Here is an 18,369-nt window from a genome sequence, read left to right as displayed (position 1 = left end):
AATAACAATGCCTCTGACTTGTAGTGCGATTTTTCACTGAGTGTGTGGACCACTATCCAATTTTCCGAACCAGGGCCACAATTACCTCACGTCAGCACATAGGGTGGTCCCAGTGGGGAATACGAGTGACAATCGTACAGACCTGACTAGCTTGGGGAGACTGGCCATGTTGACCCTGTGATTTCATGATCGAAGGACCACCATTCATGGGCTTCCTGCAGAAGAGCCAACTGAGGTTCTACCAGTGGAAACCTTGCAGGAAGAAAAGGAAAAATAACGTACCTTTTCGGCCGGCGGCTTCTCTCCTCTGCTTCCCTTCCGATGAGCCTGGAACGGAAGCAGGAAGCACACAGGCTTCCCCAGCCAATCATAACACTGCTAATATTAGAGTTGTGATTGATCTGAGTGCTGTTGTTAGGCACTCAGACAGGGACTAAGTGCCTGTGCATTTTCTCCTGGGTGCAGAACATGTAAAGTGCACATGATGATTTGGTCGCCCCGAGACGGCCGGCCGAACCTTCATGCGCACTTAGGTGTTCACTACTAATCCCCTGTGAGATGAGCAGCCTAGCCCTGTCCAGCCCTGCAAAACTGCCTTAGCACGGAAAAATAAAATAAGAACAACAGCATTTTGATCTCATTTTAATTTTCATTTTTTGCACTGCTGAAAGCAGTAGGGTGACGCTCCTTCGTCTTAGCAGAGGAACCCACACAGCTAGGCATATTGGTGTATTTGTGTTGTACTTTGGGTACATTGGAAACTTTGTGGCTGAATATGATGTAAACTTTGTTGATTTTAAGAAGATGTCGTTTCTGCAGTATTGCAACAAATAACATTTTGAATCCCCTGTTTTATTTTCTGTATTCCTGAGACCTAACATCCTGCTTCACACTATACAAACTACAGATTAAATTGAGACATTCTATAGTTCTAATGTGTAAGTCACAAGGGAAATCACCTGTCAGTGCCTAACCAAGAATATAGCTTTCTTGCTTTTCAAGGATATATACCATTAGTAAATTGCTACAAAATGTAGAAATATTACCATTTTCCAGCAGATTTCAGTTTTGATGGTATTCTTGGCCACTCCACCTTCAGCCTCAAGCCCGGTTGGCTGCCAAAGTGACCAGATTGAGCCTTTGCAGCTATTTTGTAGTCTTGGCAATTCTGACCCCATTTTAGATAGGCCTAATCATAATGTAAGAAAGGGCATCTATTAAATACGAAGTATTAAATACAGAGACCATGTTACCCTTCCCTATATCTACTGCTCCCCAACCCCTTCTATATACAGCTGCCTCACCTGTGCTTCATGAGAGTTGACAACAATTGCATTTGCACAAGCACGCCATCTACTGGAGGCGGCGATTTCCACAGCATAGGCCTGGATCTGGGGCTTGGAGGCGTGGTAGTCAGCGTACACGATCACCTGGTATCCTTGTTTCTTGTTGTCATTTCTCACCGCTTGAGCAGTAACTGCCAGCACTGGGGGCTTGTTGTCTCCCATAAATGCAGGCTAGAGGCATGTGACAAAAGTGGAAAATAGCTATTAAAATGAGGACCTGAAAACAATGCATCAGTTCTATCATCAGCTTATACTTAAAAATTTACTTTTCAGTGATAGAGTGGTGGAGAATTCCCTAATTTGATGATCTCAGCAGATCAAAGTGGTGTGTTTTAGATATGTTTAATCATCTTGCATTGCTTCTATAAATGTGGGCATTGCCTTGAAATACAGGGTTTTTACAGTTTGGATGGCACCCAGTGTCCTGATTTCGTGATCCACCCCTCCCCCAAGGTGGCCAGCGTTCCATATCCACTTTCTCAGTGTTGGCTTAACGTAAGTTGTTAATTTGCAGAATCTGAAAAGGAGCCCTCCCAAGATGTCCGACATGAGGGGATAATGTAATACTGCTCTATTTTCATGCGGCACCTACCCTCTGAGATCTTCTGGCATTGGAGGCGCTGCTACTGCTGCTGCTTGAAGAGCTGGAGCTGGACAGGGAAGAAGCTCTGTGTCCTGAGGCTCTCTTCCTAGGATTCTGGATTAATGCAAAATAGTTTATAAAAATGCACAATTTAAATGCAGTTTACATAAATGATAGTTATGGCAATAACTTTTAAAAGTCAACTTTAAAAAATATTTGCAGGCCTGACTGATCCTTAGAGATATCAGGACTAAATAAACCCTCACGAGTGAGCTCGATGGTCAAGTATTTCTGTATTTCTATCAAACATTATTTTGCTGATCTTTCTGTCCTCCTGCTAAAGATATCTTGGATTGAGGTATGGCAGCAATGGATGTGTTCGAAGGTCTTCCTTCCACATACAAGCAGCAGCTAAAGCATGAATATTGCTATTGGATGAACTGAGCCAAGCAAAGTAAAGGAACTACAAGTGCCTTCAAGATTTAAACATTCTTTAATTTCTATCTACAAAGTTATCGCTAAACTCCCAAAGTATATCAAAACACTGTGACCTGTAAAAGGTACTTAATCTTTTAATGTGTTTAAGTAATAATTAGTGTGTCCGGATTTTGTGACCGGTACCTCTTATAGCTCAATTAAGAGAAATAGCATAATTGCACACATGAAAGCCCCACATTCAGGTTTTTGATGACATATGCAACGTGGTGGTAACATTAAAGAAGGATTATTGCTCCTAACACATAAATCAAGCAAATCAACAGAAAGTATCACAAATATTAACTCCAGATTATTTTGAATACCACTTACAGAGCTTTTGTATGCTGGGGTGAAACGTAGGTCATAAATGTCAGGGTTCGTCTGCAGGAGAAAAAATGAGAACAGACATGTTTGGTGAGAACAATGAAGCGCTGGTCCTTTCTATAAACATGCAATTAATGTTGCACAAACAACAAAACACATGATTATCACAGCGGATGCATCATATTCAACACCAGCTGCATCATTTACAAGACTGTCAATGTGAAACAACTTTTACAACGCAACTTTTACAATGCACTGCCATTACAACTAAACTTTTACAACGCAACATCCATTACAACGCATGCCATTACAACGCAACCATTACAATGCATAACACTACAACGCATACCACTACAACACATGTCATTACAACGCAGTCATTACAACGCATACCATTACAACTCATAACATTACCATCCAACACTTACCCTACTGTTGCACCCCCTGGAGTTTGAATAGTAACTTTTATCCCTACACTATCCAACACTTACCCTACTGTTGCACTCTCTGGAGTTAGAATAGTAATTTTAACCCCTACACTATCCAACACTTACCAAACATGCAATGTAAGGCTATGCGTTGTAATGGTATGCGTTGTAAAGGTATTATGCGTTGTGATGGAATGCGTTGTAATTGTAGTTCTTAAAATTTCGTTGTAATGGCATGCGTCGTAATGGAATGCGTTGTAATGGATGTTGCGTTGTGAAAATGCGTAGTAAAGGTATGCGTTGTAAAAGTGTGCGTTGTAACGTCATACATCCCTGTCAATACCAACATCCTTCCACACATTTGCAACCAATAAGAGAACCTCTAACAAAACACAAACAACATGCAAGAGAACAGTCTCCAGGCTACAAATGTAGAACAGCAAGACGAAAAAGAAGGGATGGCAGACCGACACCTACTGCGCGTCAATAGGTTGGATCAAAACACCAAATCAAATACAGCAGGTCAGATTACTGCTCCAGTTCTAGAAGGAGCTGAAGAATCCTCTCTTCAAGCAGCACTCCATCACTTCACTACCCCCACTGCCATTTAATGTAAGATGCCCCCACTTCATCAGTCCCCCATCTCTCGTGCTTACCAGTCATCTTACTATTAGCTTTCTACACCTATTCACTTTGACTCCATCACCATCCTTCCCCTCCCAGAAAGTTGTATTTCTTCTTACCAACTTATATTGTAACTTGTCTCCTGTACAGCGCTTCATTTCATTTTAGCTAGGTCCACGCTTTCTCAATCGCATTAAAATTAAACTTTTATTTAAAATGTAAATGCCATTATTATTCCACATTTCCCAAATGTATTTCACATAAAATCAAATGCACTTAATTAATTTTTAATATTCAACTTTCCTGCTAGCTGCATCCTAAATAGTGCACATCCGCCATTTCATTCTTCAGGTAGGATGCCATGATCTTCTGTATTAGAGGTGATGAAGGAACCAAGTAGAGTGAGCGGCAGGTTTTATTAATTCATTTGAACTTGACAACTTCTGTTGAAGCCGTTTTTAGTTCTTCTAAAAGGCTTAAAGGAGTTTCTTTTGTCTGATTTCATATGTATTTTTACATCCAATTTTCCAGAATAAATACCATTTGGCTTGCAAAATATATCAGGAGTAATGAGATTTCAGTAAGTTTTTTTGCCATCTACGTTTATTTCAAAGGGCCAGTGGGTTAACAATTTTGGAGGGATGTATGAAAAGGAAAGATAAAGTGTGCATTAAATAACAAGTGTTAGCTATACCTGTTCTGCTGCATATCTTAAATTGGCTAGGTTATGTAAGTCTACGCTGTATTTACACACCTGTTGCAACGAATAATACATTTGGTATTGAGCGTTTTTACCAATACCCTAATGGGGTCCCTAGCTACAAAAGTCATAATATCTTATAAACATATTTACGAAATACAATGATTTTGTTTGATGTGCATTACTGCTAAGGTATGGCTGTTCAAAACGTGGTTTGCTATTGCAAGATTAAATACACTCCTGAAGCCAGTATAGAGTATCAGTAATGAAATCAGCTGGAATCACCCCTGGAACACAGAGACTGTTTGAAAGCAGGATGGAAAGGGGGTCAAATCATGCACGTATGTCACCCTGAGGATGAACACACAGACGGATCTAAGGAACATGAAGTAGAGGAGGGAACAAGGCATAGGCAGCGCTAATGAGAGCTTGTGGGAGGAGCCAGTGATGTACCCAAGCAAAGTATTACTGAGGTCAGGTTTTCGAATAATGCAATTGAAGATTCTCCACTGAGTATACTACATGAGGCTTCAGGTAAAAAGAAAGAATTGCAGGTCATCCACTGCTCATCACCTGAGAGGATGCTGGTCAGGAGGCGCCTTCATACACATGCTATTGAGCTGCCCAATCATATAGATATATTGGAGAAGGGTGAGTGTGAAACTGAAAGCAGCATTCAGACTCCCTCTGGATCTAAAAGCACTTACTTTACTTTTGGGATATAACTTATGTCACTCGTACAAAAAAGATTGTATCAGAAAAAGATTATTGTAGTACATAAAGCAACTACACAAATATTATGTGGTCACCCTAAAACCATCACTGTAGCAGAAGCGTGAACTGCTGAATTATGTCTGAGAACGCGGTGTATGACTGCCTGAGGAAATATGCTCAGATTTGTAGGGTTTGGTTTGAATAAAGTGGACTCGAGCGAGAGCTAGGAATATATTATCACAATGCACATCTCTAACTCACAAGTCTTGCACGCCTAGAAATCAAATTGAATCAACTATATGAAGAATGATGATGCAGTGTAGTCTTTGTGCTCTGCTCTAACCCGATAAGTGAACTAGTTTTGCTCCGGATATACTACTCTATGAATACATGAGTTGGGTGCGGGGATGGCCTTTAGCATGGGGGAACTGGGCCCCGCGGGGCAATTTTCTGAGGGGTGCATGGAGCTTTGTGCAATAAGGTCATGCTCCAGCTATGTCCTTGTCCCTGCTTGTTCGTTTCTGTCTGATTTGCCAGTGTAAAGTAGATTTAGTCATACGTTATCATACAGCAGGCGATGTTTTAGCACCCTTTGGCCCCTTCCTTGTCATCCCTTTGCACCCTGCTGGCAGACATCACCAAAACTATTATCTGCATGAGGCATCTAAGCTATCAGTGATTTAGGTGAGCTGGTGGAGGTGCGGGGATGTTCATGCCCAGGGCACTATCTTAGCAAATGCTGGCCCTCGTTGGGTGTTTATTTTGGATTGACCCCACCGGGACAGTGCATGCAGTTAGCTCAGCTGCATATAAGTCGACTCATCTTTGAAGATTACTAAATTAACTACATTAATACACCTTGTCAAAATTATATCATATATATCATTCATATCACAATGAAATCAGTACATTACCCGTTTCCTTTGGGACTCGTTGCTACTGCTGCTGCTGCTGCTGCTTGCACTGCTAATGCTCCATCGATTCCTGCGATTATGTTGATGCTGTTGTTGGCTTCCATGGTGAGAAGTTTGATGGTGCCTGTTACTTTTTCTTCTGCTGCTGCTACTGCTGCTGCTGCTACTACTACTACTACTGCTGCTGCTACTGCTGCTACTGCTGCTGCTGTTTGGCCTCTTTTTGTTTCTGCTCTTACTGTTGCTGCTGCTACTGCTGCTGCTGCTGCTGCTGCTGCTGCTGCTACTACTACTGCTTCGACCTTTGTTTTTTCTAGCATTTCTGCTGTCTTGTTGCTGGCTGCTGCTTGAGAGGCTGCTAGATGAGGATGATGATGATGAGGAGGAAGAGGAAGAAGAAGAGCTAGATGAACTAGATAAACTCTTTTTCTTTCCAGGTGTTGCAACCTCAGCAACATTTGGAGCAAGCTCCTTAGAATGTTTGCCTTTCCTCTGATTTTTCTTATTTTTTTTAAGCAAGCTTCCTTTTTAACCTGCAAACAGAATCAAATATGAATGTAAGGTCTTGTATTTGCTCTGCAAAATATCATCAGTGTTTATCCAACAATACTCTCTTGCACAGTTACATAATGCCAGAAGGTGTTTGGTGTGACCAAAGTAATTTTGCACAATGCACCATGGACCGCCAATTCAAATGATGTTCTTATGATTATTATATAAGTAGTATAACAGATATACACACAGTAAGTAAAGTCAAATTTAAAACAGAAAATTATGTAAACATCTTTGTCCAATATTTGCAAAACATTCCTCAGAAGAATAATTGTGAACTTTATCAGAAAAGCAAATCATGTAAATGACATTACGAAGAACAATTTCTTGAGAGGGCTAGGATAGTATGTTGCCAGTTACCGTATGTTCTTCATCAATTCCCAGAATCTTCTTCAGCTTCATTTGAACCACGGAGTCTTCAAGCTCTTCACCTTCGGTCTCCTCCACAGTTACCATGGTGATTATTTTTGAGGCTGCTTTTGGCCCTGCCTGGACCTCTAGCATCAGTTTCTCAATAGCTGCATCTGTATGAGCTGTAATCAAGCAGGGGAATTGAATTATTGCATGCTATCTTTAATACATCTTCAGGTATCAATTATGTTCAACATTTTGTACCTGAACACAAAAAAGAAAAGGATCAAATGTTGTAATAGGTGTACCTGGTTTTATGACAAGCTTGGCTTCATTCTCTCCAATTAATTTGTACAGAGGTGAATTTTTGAGAAAAGCAGCATTTTGTGATTTGTACTCGAGGCAGACTTGGAAACCAAAGGTTTTAGCCTTCACACAAGCCTGATATGCATTAGTACTTCTGGCAGCAGAGTGGTGATCTCTATCTTCTGCGGAGTAGGCATACCTCTTGGACAAAAGTTCAGACGATACTTCCTGATTTAAACATAGAAAAAATGATTATTCATAAATGTGTTTTAGTGTTTGTACATGTAGTGCATATTGTGATTTTCTTGCCAGGTCTGTTCTTTGTGTTACTGTGTAGGTAATAATGGTTAATTTGTTTATTTCTATGTTTGCCTGTCTTCCTGTACATCTGTCTAGCTAGTGGTCATTGTATCAGTCTGTCTTTGCGATTTTGTGGCTATCTGTTGCTCTCGGTCTTGCACAGGTAGTTAATAAGAACTCTTTTAGATGCAGACCATATTTTGTGAAGATGAAGAGAAAAGGAATACAATGCCTTTTTTGGAACTAATTTTCCTATTATTCTTTGACTTTCGTTTTTTTTAAATTCCAATCAGTTCATTAAATTAGTTCAAGTTTAGGTTTTTAGCCAAATATATTTCTAAATAATTTCAACATCTGGTCACAAATTATTCTGCTTTGTCCTGATCTGACATCTAAGTATTTGATTAAAAATTAACATTAAGTTTGAAACCTTGCTGTATTAAACATTTGAACTTTAAACAGAATTAAATTAAAGTTATTGAATATGCCTATTTATTCCCTTTTCAAATAGGATCAGTACAAGTTGAAGTTGTAAAAGCCCATATTACCATCATACTGGCAGCTTCCGCTGACGACCTTCCTGTTGTCTCAAAATGTTTCTTAAGAATGTTTGGCACAGCTCCTTGTGTCAGTAATGGGGTTCTCTTGGCTGTATCCAGGTCTTCTACATTCCTTGTAACAGCAAACACCTGAGCTCTGGTGACACAAAGAAGAAATACTGTGAATCTGTCGAATGGACTGGGGCTGCACACGAAGGTTCAGAGGTGAGGTTTACATTGTGCATTTAGGGGCATATTAATGGGTTTTTGGCATAGGGCAGCGCAGTAAGTCACCTTCCTGTGCTGCCCTACGTCAAAGTGAAATTGCCAATACGCTGCAAATCTGTCCTTTCCCCCTGTGCTGGTGCCATTTCTGAAGCCTAGTGTCAATGCAGGCACCCTCGCACCATGGTGCAATGGTGCCTGTGATGTCGGCAGGATTGTTTTTGTGCAGATGTTGCACCTTCCTGCACAAAAACAATCCTGGGAGGCTTTTCTCTCTTTTTATGTGTGCTTCCGAATGCTGGCTTCAGATCCTATCACAAAAATGATCAGATCATTTTTCATTAACAATTATACTGGTAGACACTGAACACATACTTATTTACCCTTTAACTAGTTGACCATCCATGAAGGGTTATTTTTGAAGACTTTGATGTTTATGTTCCTTCTATCTAAAGGCTGCACATCTGATTGTGGCTTAAAACATGCACAACACCACTGAGGTTACTCCAGGAAGTGTGGTACCAGAACATTATTGTCAGATTATCATTAGATATAATCATTCTGTCCTATATATACCTCCAAAAATATTGCCTCGTTGAAGGTCATAATAAAGAACCTGCTAGAAAAGGCCAACATGATTGTAAACAATATACAGGACACAATAATGATGTCAGTCCACAAAGACTTACGTTCAGCCTTAATGCTATACCTTGAGCTGTCTTTATGAAACAGATAAAGGTTTAACAGAGGAAGGTTAAAAAATGTAGAAACGGGTGCAACAAAGCATTTTCACCCTAGAGATGATTTTTGGAAATGTGAGATTATGTGAGGGAGAGTTTTATTTTAGTTTAAAGAAGTGACAGTCTGCAAAATCACAGATTAAATTCAACAGTTTTGTAATTTCTTCTTGCAATTTATCCCTCAAGGTTGCCATATTTAACTTTATCTGAGCCTCGACTGGTAGCTATTTCAGCTGTAAGTGAACTGGTGATGGTTGTACATGATTTAAGCCTCCACTCACAGCTCTTACATCTGTCTCATGGAACATGTGATGTTACAACGCGATCAAAATTATCGCAGTATGTAACATTGCAGTTTTTACAACGCAAGTTGTTACAACGTCTTGCACTGGAAGGCGCTGGACTTAGGAGTAGTAAGATTTACTATTTTAACACCAGTCTACGTACAGAAGGGAAGGTCTTCGAATAGTAAATCTCACTATTCCTTAAGTTATAGCGCCCTCCAGTGCAAGTCGCTGTAACGCTTGCGTTGTAATGGCAGCGTTCTAAATGCATCGCGGTGTAATCACTGCGATGTAAAGGATGTTTCCCGTCTCATGGATTGCTAATAAACCCTTATGGCTTTTCAACACAATCACAGTGAAGGGAATTGCCACAAACCATCATATATCTACTGGTTGGTTTGTGTATAGTTGAATCTACCACTTATTTATATATAATGGAGCTTTAAATGTATTGTGTTAGGCATAAGGAGCATATATATTATGAACACCTCATCAATACACAGTACTAGCTAGGATGGAGTCGAGTCCAAATAGGACTTCAAGAAGGAGGGTAAAGATAGTGCTCTGAAATTCAGATGACACTATATATGATTAATGACTCAAGTAATGTGAAGTTATCAAGGTCTGACCCAACTGTGCAATTTTAGTTTCAGCTTTAGAGCTGCTAAGCAAAAGCCAAACAGGCCCATTTATTGAGGGGCGGGTGTGGGAAAAATAAGATGGATGACCCGTTCTACAAAAACCAAAACTGCAGAATGGATCTTTTATCCTTATTTTGACACTGTAGACTTTCTTTCACCATTTCAATGAATGCAGATACATTATTTTCTGTAACAAAGAACATGTTAATTTTGACAAATACACACATAGGCATAATGGTAAAGGCAGATGCTTGGTGCATAAAAACACAACAGAGACTATGGGATGTTAGTTTTGGGAGGTTAAGGGTAATGGGTTACAAACCCTGCTATACATTTCTGAGTGATAGATGTATAATAGCATGTAGGGGTGAAACGTACCGACCAGAACCAGTGTTAGAGATATGAATAACCTCACAGTTCTTTAGGTCAGGAGATGGCATCCATATATATTTAGAATAAGCGAAGTTAAATAGAAATTGAGTGAGAGGCTGTCTATGAACTCTATATCATCTCTCTCTGTATCTTTCAAAAGTTGAGAGAATGGGTATATGCTTCTTAAGAGTGATTCCACATTTTCAGTCAAGAGCATGCACACCTACCACAGCTGTTTCCATGCATTTATGTTGGCAAAACCAAGACTTCATGCCTATGCCCTCATAGAATGAAATTGTAGGTGGTGTATATTTTCTCATTTATTGTTAAAACAAAGGGAATATTATATGAAGCAAAGCAACTGATTAGTACCAAAGATGTGTTTTTTGCTGTATGGCAGTGCTTTTGCCTTGTTAAAATGAAATGCTCAGAATCTTGATATTTTACCAAATCAAAGAAAATATTAACATCCATTGGTTACAGATTACAGTCATGTTAATTTCTCAGGCAAATAATTATGATAGAATATTTAATGATAAAGAAAGCAACAGTTGAGCATTTGCAACAAATCCACAGTAAAAAATAGTATACAAACAGATGGAATACCTGGTTATTAACAGTTCATTCTCCTGCTGGCATGGAGTTGTCTCAATCTTGATATTTTTGTCTTTCATGTCAATCTTGGCTGTGAATTTCATTGGAGTATTTGCACGAACCTTGGCATGAAACTCAATTCCAGCCTGGATGAGGTGGGTGTTGATACCCATAGTTGCCACTGTGTGCTTGGACACACTGAAAGAAAAATTTTAATATTTCTCGTCATGAACTCACTATCAAGATAAATAATATTTTGTGGACCAGCAGAAGGTGGTCATTGTAGGACTGCATGCACACAATAGGAAATACTCATCTGCCACCCGAGTGTAGAGTATCAGTATTTGTTAAGACAATATGTGTGTCACATGGATTGTAGAGGAAAGCCAGCAGAGTGAGGTAATATCAATTACTTTTTAAAGTAGAGTACAAATTCATGTAAGTTGTGATATAAGATAAGATAATCTTCCACAGTGGATAGAGTAAGGAAAAGGTAAGACCATATTTACGAATTATATGCTGGCTATACATTCTTGGATTATTAGCCTGGGTAGCAATAGAACAGCAAAATTGTTCTTCCAGGATCCTTCAAGTTAAAGGCACTTGGACAAAGGAGAAACATATACTAGGGGTCTAATTAAGAGTTTGGTTGATGGGTTACTCCTTCGAAAACATGACAATTATCCCACCCACATTATTAAAAATGTGTTGTATCCATTGCATCTGAAATAAGGTGAATGGGATACCTGTCACATTTGTAACACAAGACACCACCTGCCACACTCTAAATTAGACACCAAGTGATACTTAGTGTACAATTGTGTATGATTGAACCATAATCTGCCTGCCTATCTGTCCTCTGATTATCGTGAGTGAACAGCATCCTTTGTAGAGTAACTTTAGCATACCCCACACAATTAATTTGGGTAGCTCCCTCCAAAATATGTAGTGGGAAATTCAGAAGTCCATGCACCAAGTCACAAACTGATGACTTTCTATATTTTGATACTTTGCAAAATGTAAAGTCTACTTGGGTGTGTGTTTTTAACCGAATATTCCAGGCAATACATTACTGCTCATCCCCATTCCTTGCAGCTCTGCCATCTGCCTTAACATATCACCTCTCACTCTTTTTAGATGATTAATTTTATTGGGTGTTTAGTTCAATCACAACCAGTAAGATAAACAGGTAAGAGGCCAGTTGCCCTCAAGCCATGTACAACATTCCTATTAGCAACATCAGTGCTAAGAATCAGGAAGCAGTCAATCAATCAATCAATCAAGAATTTATATAGCGCGCTACTCACCCGGGGGGTCTCAAGGCGCTTGGGGAGGGGGGTTTGCTACTGCTCGAACAGCCAGGTTTTGAGTTGCTTCCTGAAGGAGAGGTGGTCTTGGATCTGACGGAGGTGGATGGGGAGGGAGTCCATGTCTTGGCTGCCAGGTAGGAGAAGGATCTTCCTCCCATGGTGGCTCTTCGGATGCGTGGAACGGCGCGAGGGCGTGGCTGGTGGATCGAAGCTGGCGGGTGGGAGTGTAGAAGGTCAGGCGGTTGTTGAGGTACCTAGGGCCCAGGTCATGGAGAGCCTTGTGTGCGTGGGTGAGGAGTCGGAATGTGATTCTCTTGTTGACGGGGAGCCAGTGCAGGTCTCTCAGGTGTCGGGAGATGTGGCTGTGACGGGGGATGTCCAGGATGAGTCGTGGGGAGGCGTTCTGGATGCGTTGGAGTCTCTTCTGAAGTTTGGCTGTGGTTCCGGTGTAGAGGGTGTTTCCGTAGTCCAGTCGGCTGGTGACGAGTGCCTGGGTGACCGTCTTCCTGGTTTCGGTGGGGATCCATCGGAGTCAGTCAGCATTGCTAGGTCCAATCCAGAATATTTGCACCACCTACTCCAGATCTTGGTGTTTCTTTGTGCACAGCCTCTCACTCCATAGATGGAGACCTCTTGTTTGGTACACCAGTCCACTACTTTGCACCACATGGCTAGTGTAGGTGGATGTGGGTGGTTTGATAATCAGGCTATATCTCTTTTTGTCACTAAGGTGTCTACGCTCATCATCTTTTTGTATCCTCTGGTGCCACCCATATTGTTCAGAAATCCCAGCAAAGTAATAGCCAAGTCAGTGTCAGTTCGGATGTTTGGAGGCAAGCCGGGGTTAGTGTCTGATCCTTTAACCTGTTAGCCATAGATATTGAGGCACGAGGTATGTGGTATCAAGACAGTTAATGTTGATCATCTGGAGCCAGGAGGAGATCACTAATTTGTTGGAGGTATTGAGGCATTGTGCCAATTGATATCTTTGAGAGGGCCCACCCAACCATCCCAGGGAGTCCAGGAGATTGTGCATCGAGTATTAATGTGAGGGCCTGCAGGATGGTTGCTAGATCTCCAGGATCTATAGGGAGCAAGGCATTCTTGTGGGGTCTGGTCACATCAGATGAGCGAACCATGTTTCTGCCCATTTTAGATTGAGCACCCATGCCATTTTCTTTCCCTATGACGCTGTGTCCAACTGATACTGTTCTTGGTGGCAGGGGTGCGGGTTGGGTAACAAGGATTCCATGGGTCTCTGGGGTCATGTCAATGGTACCTTCCGGCCTGTGGTATGTCCAGGACTCACCCAGTGTCCTCCAAGATCCAGACAAGAGCGACCAATTCAGGGGCTGTCTCATGAGTCTCCCACCAGAGATCTATAGGGCTGTAGCCTCTGTGTTGTGCATGTTTCCCTGCAGAGGATCTGATGTATGGTGTCATGCCTCAAGCCGCCTTACCCACCATCGGAGGTCCATGAGGAAGGGAGGGGCAGCACAAGCAGCCAGCAGCCTACAGTTGTTCACTCTGTATTGGTGGAGGGAGGACTGTACCTCTCGAATTTGTGGCCCCATGGCAGCCCATTTTTCAGGGCCCATGATAGGCCTTGTCTGACTCCATGCCTCTCACATAAGTCCCTCACCTTGCTAGGTATAGGGGAAAATAAGGGCCCATTGAGAATGTATTCCGTGCCCTGGCCAAGTGGGTCTTGTGTGGGGTAGCTCAGGAATGTCAGGTGTGGATGGGAGAAAAGGGTGCCATTAGATTCAGCTTGTTGGTGCACTACTATCAGCACACTTGCCCCCAGGAGATCTTTGAGGGGGGTGAGGAAGCACAAACAGGCGGCAGCTGACTACATGGTTTTCATGCTGTGGGATAGAAGGGCCCAACCTCTTAAGAGCCAGAGCCCCTGGGGTTAAATGTTTTCCAAGCTGGAGTGGGCTGTGAACCATTGGGTGCCTCCAGCAGGGATCCAAGCCCACTTGTGTTGGGGGCTGTAGAATAGTGCAGCGGAGGCCTCGGACAATCAGCCACCTTATGACCACAGTCATGCGCTTTAGTGCAGGCAAACTTTGGGGGGTATGCAGTCTCCTCCAAGGCTGGATGTGTTCTCTTGCAGCGGTTCCAATGTCAGTACTGCCTTGGAGAATGTGGCGAACATACCTCTAACCTGGTCCCTGACCAGCGTCTTAGTTGCCCCTTTGGTACAATTTTATAGTCAGGCACTCCCTGGGGCCTCCGGTTATTGGGAGTGACCGGTGTGGTTGGGAATGGAGGATTACAGCAAAAGCACTCTCAAAGCACCATTGTCATCTTGGCCTTCTTAGCGACGCCTCCCCAACTTTTAACCTTTTTATGCCACACTCAGCCTAGGGTTGTTGCAACTTATCATTAGTTTCTACTATAATATGTATGGGATAATGCACACCCAACTGTACATTAATCACATATTATGAGTTACCATGACGTTTTTGGCCATTTAAAAATGTCCTTCTGGGAATGGTAGTTTTGTTTCTATTTTTGCAAAAATAGAAAAATGATGACTGCATGCACTGCTCATGTTCCAACAGGACAAACTCAAAGCATCCAATTCATCAGCCTCAATCTGTATAATCTTGTTTGTGAAAGATACAAATATAAAACCCAACTAGTAAATAGAGCTAAAAAAGGTCCTAAGTAGTAAGTGGCAGACAAAATTCATATTACGCTTGTGTGCTGGCTACAGCCATAATAAACTGCTATAGATAAGGCTTGATTGCCGTTTTGTATACTATTTTGGAAGGATGAACCTCAATTCTCACCAACTAAAAAAGAAAAAGTTTAATACAACATAATCATATCAGTTGTGTTCAGCTGATATACAATTCTCGTAATGGGATGCAAGTGCAAGTCTGATCCACTTGTTCTACACACATTGTATTCTAGGTTTTGCTAGGTTGTTCAAGTTTTTATGCAGCAACCTAATTGATGAAGATTTGCAGAAAAAAAGTATGTGTTTATTGTCTGCTTGCAGCCTTTTTATCCACATATCTTTGGTTTCTTGTCAACTTTTTTCAAGAAGCAAATTCTAATGGCAGCAATAGCAATTCACATTCTGGGTTGCAGCAATGAGAGGCTTCTTCTGTCCTTGGCATTTAAAGATATTCAACAGGTTAATTTCTGATGTTAATACTGTTCCTGTTTGTTCCAGGAGACAGTCCTGTTGTTAAGCCCTGTATCGTGTAGAGTTTTAGGTATATACATAGATCATCAACCTTAGTTGATGGTATAAATTCAAGTCATTGAATAAACCTCTATCTTTTGTAAGTTATCATCATATTTGTGAAGAGCCAGAGCAAGTCTAAACTTAGTATGTTGACAGTGCTGCTTGGAAGTCAATGTTGGGCTCTACATTGCCAGTTTATTGTTTTACTTATAGCCCATACTTAGGTTTGATCGTGAAGGAAATCTTCATCATTGAATTAGATGGACCTCTCTATAACCTAAAGAGGATTATATCTGTTTCGGTGCCATTAAGTTGGTCATGCTTGAACCTCAATGGTTAAATTAATAAAACGAATTTCGTAGCGTGCCCTGCATCACATTTTGCGATGCAGGGCACGGAACAAAATTCGTTTGAATAATTTAATTGTTTACTTACCTGCAATCATCCATATTCCGGTGTTTATCATGCCCTCCCCCGCCCCACCTGCCTGCCCCACCGCAACTCCCTCCAAGGGCCGCGGCTGCGCAACACCCTTCACGGGCCGCGGCTGATAGACACATATGCCAAAGGTATAATAGTTACAGCATGTGTGTCTTAACCTTGAACACATCCCCGTCTTTCTTGTAATCCTGAACAGATGGGGCTTGTTTTTTTTCATGCTTAGGAGTTGTAAGTCCTCATACACAAAAGATCTTTCAGAACTCCCTCTTATTTAATAAACATGAAGCATAGCTCTTAAATGTTGTGTTTAGAGTAGAAAAGGGGTAATGTTGGACCACTCTCTTTCTAAGAGCCAACAAATCTATCTAAAGTTATCTGGTAGCAACCAAAGCTTCATCAATGAAACATTGCATCTCCTGCTTTTTACTGAATACAAACATTAAATAATACACTACAAGTCAGTCAGTAAACTTGCATTGGTAAAGGACTGGAGTGCAGCACTGCCCCTGTCCTCAGCACCTGACCTTCTGCCAGGACAAGGGGCAGCATGCATTGCGCCCCACACCAAGTAACACTCCCATCAACTGTCTACCCCCCACTCCATCCCAACCCTGCACCAGCGTCCTCGCACCAATTTCCTACTTGATTGTAACAGGTGGAAAATGTGTATGTTAAATCCCACATGAACTCTGGGAATTCATAGTTATTACCCAATTCCATTGGATTTAACTGATAAAATACATAATTAGGTTCAAATTACAATGACCAGAACCATTAATTTCAGCCACCTGGCATCTCAGCACCTAGTTACACCTGACTAGTATTTGGGGCCTAACTGTTATATCTGACTTTTCAGGATAAAAATAAATAACTAGGATTATGGCACTTTATTCAAATGCAGGTGCAGGACTTTCACAAATAGTCACCATGGATGTTAACAATGATCATTTTTCTCACTTACATTTTTGCCAATCTTCATTGGATAACTTATTGTGTATTTATTTTACCTTGGAGCTACATCAGCGTGAACCTGGATATTAGACTCAAGAAGCTGAGCAAGGCTGAAATCCGAGGATGGAGTTGGAGACACCTTCACATCAGCTGTAAAAGAAACATTGATATTGAAACAAACACACATCTCTGTGCAGCACTAGTTCAGTATTAAACTGTTGTCCTCATCTTGATATAAGTATTCAATAAATTAATGTATAAAAACGTACTGTTAACAGCAGCATTCGCTACAGCAGCAGAATATATGCTCAATTCCATGGGCAAACCAACACAGGTAGGAACGATCTGTCGAACCTCAGCTACCAACACTGGTTGGGCATATTGCCCTGCAACACCATTAAGAAGTTTGTTGATAACAGTCTTCACCATACTGTGCCTTGCTGCTGGTTCATTGAGAGCCTTGGGTAAGTGAAAAAACAGAGGAGCATTCAATGAGAGGTACTGCTGTTGTAGAGAGCTTTGAGAATGCAGAATAGGGCAGTGCTTACCTTAATGGCAGTCTGAATAAATTCCTTGTCAATATCAAGGAAGGCCATCTCCTGGCCAAACAGCTTGATGTAAGCCGAGATTAATGGGGCATCTGCAGGCAGCGTCTTAAAGCCCAGCAGCTGTGGAAGCAGAGAACACAAATAGTCAGAAATACAAAACAGCTTTATAAAATCAAAATGCTTTGTAAAACTAAGTTCACTAAGTAATTCGCATTTGATGCAAAGCTCTTGGAAGCAGATACCATTTGGGGAGGCATTGAATAAGCCTCTGTCAGTTAACCTTTGCCCAGGGCATGGGCAAAATAGAACTGTGGCCAGCTCTGACTCCAGTGGGCCCCTTCTTTTAAATTAAATCCTACCCAGTAGGAGTGATGCACAGAAACAGTGGACACCTAGGCTTCCAATAACCTGATGAAAACTAGGAGGAATTGACACTCTCAACTGATTCTCTCATGATGTTTGTTTGAGGATCTTTTGTCTTGGCAGCGACGAGAGAGACATGTCATCTCCCAGAGAGAGAGTGCTATAGGTTCTCAAACCGGCCATCCAACATATGTTGATTGAGATCATCTCCCCATTGAGAAGTTGGGTCTCTGGGTGCCCCTACATCAGAGAGGGTTCCGTAGGATACTTATTGAAGTCCCTCAGATGACCTAATGAAATTGTCCTGTGCGTATTGTGACTTTTTGAAGTAGAATCTGTCACCTCAGTAGTCACATATTGGGTTGCAAGAGCACCTATGGCTGAACTGTCTACCCACTATTGTCAGAGAACCCTTCAAACAGTTTATGTAATGGGAAGCTTTGGGCACCATATAGAATCTTGCAGAATGATTGTCCAGCTGTAATTCAGCAATGATCATGTGCCACAAAAAATGAAGTTCCTCCATCTTGTTTAGGA

The 18,369-nt window shown here is 41.4% G+C and overlaps 1 protein-coding gene across 1 annotated transcript in view; it reads right to left on the bottom strand.

The window, feature by feature from the left end:
* The window catches only part of LOC144756196 (vitellogenin-A2-like), a 73,764-nt gene that overhangs the window by 31,361 nt on the left and 24,034 nt on the right, over positions 1 to 18,369 (bottom strand). Inside the window, exons 16-27 of the mRNA XM_078645805.1 lie at positions 17,470 to 17,589; positions 17,191 to 17,380; positions 16,978 to 17,071; positions 11,027 to 11,212; positions 8,168 to 8,315; positions 7,322 to 7,547; positions 7,016 to 7,195; positions 6,111 to 6,634; positions 2,737 to 2,787; positions 1,939 to 2,043; positions 1,305 to 1,517; positions 1,047 to 1,189 (exon numbers count right to left, since the gene is read on the bottom strand). Of these exons, the coding sequence (XP_078501931.1) occupies positions 1,047 to 1,189; positions 1,305 to 1,517; positions 1,939 to 2,043; positions 2,737 to 2,787; positions 6,111 to 6,634; positions 7,016 to 7,195; positions 7,322 to 7,547; positions 8,168 to 8,315; positions 11,027 to 11,212; positions 16,978 to 17,071; positions 17,191 to 17,380; positions 17,470 to 17,589 (2,180 nt within the window). The remainder of the gene's footprint in view (positions 1 to 1,046; positions 1,190 to 1,304; positions 1,518 to 1,938; positions 2,044 to 2,736; positions 2,788 to 6,110; positions 6,635 to 7,015; positions 7,196 to 7,321; positions 7,548 to 8,167; positions 8,316 to 11,026; positions 11,213 to 16,977; positions 17,072 to 17,190; positions 17,381 to 17,469; positions 17,590 to 18,369) is intronic.

This window comes from Lissotriton helveticus, chromosome 1_1 (assembly GCF_964261635.1).
Source record: "Lissotriton helveticus chromosome 1_1, aLisHel1.1, whole genome shotgun sequence".
Classification (NCBI taxonomy): Eukaryota; Metazoa; Chordata; class Amphibia; order Caudata; family Salamandridae; genus Lissotriton; species Lissotriton helveticus.
The sequence above is the reverse complement of the archived record's forward strand: the minus strand, read 5'-3'. Positions and strand labels throughout refer to the sequence as shown.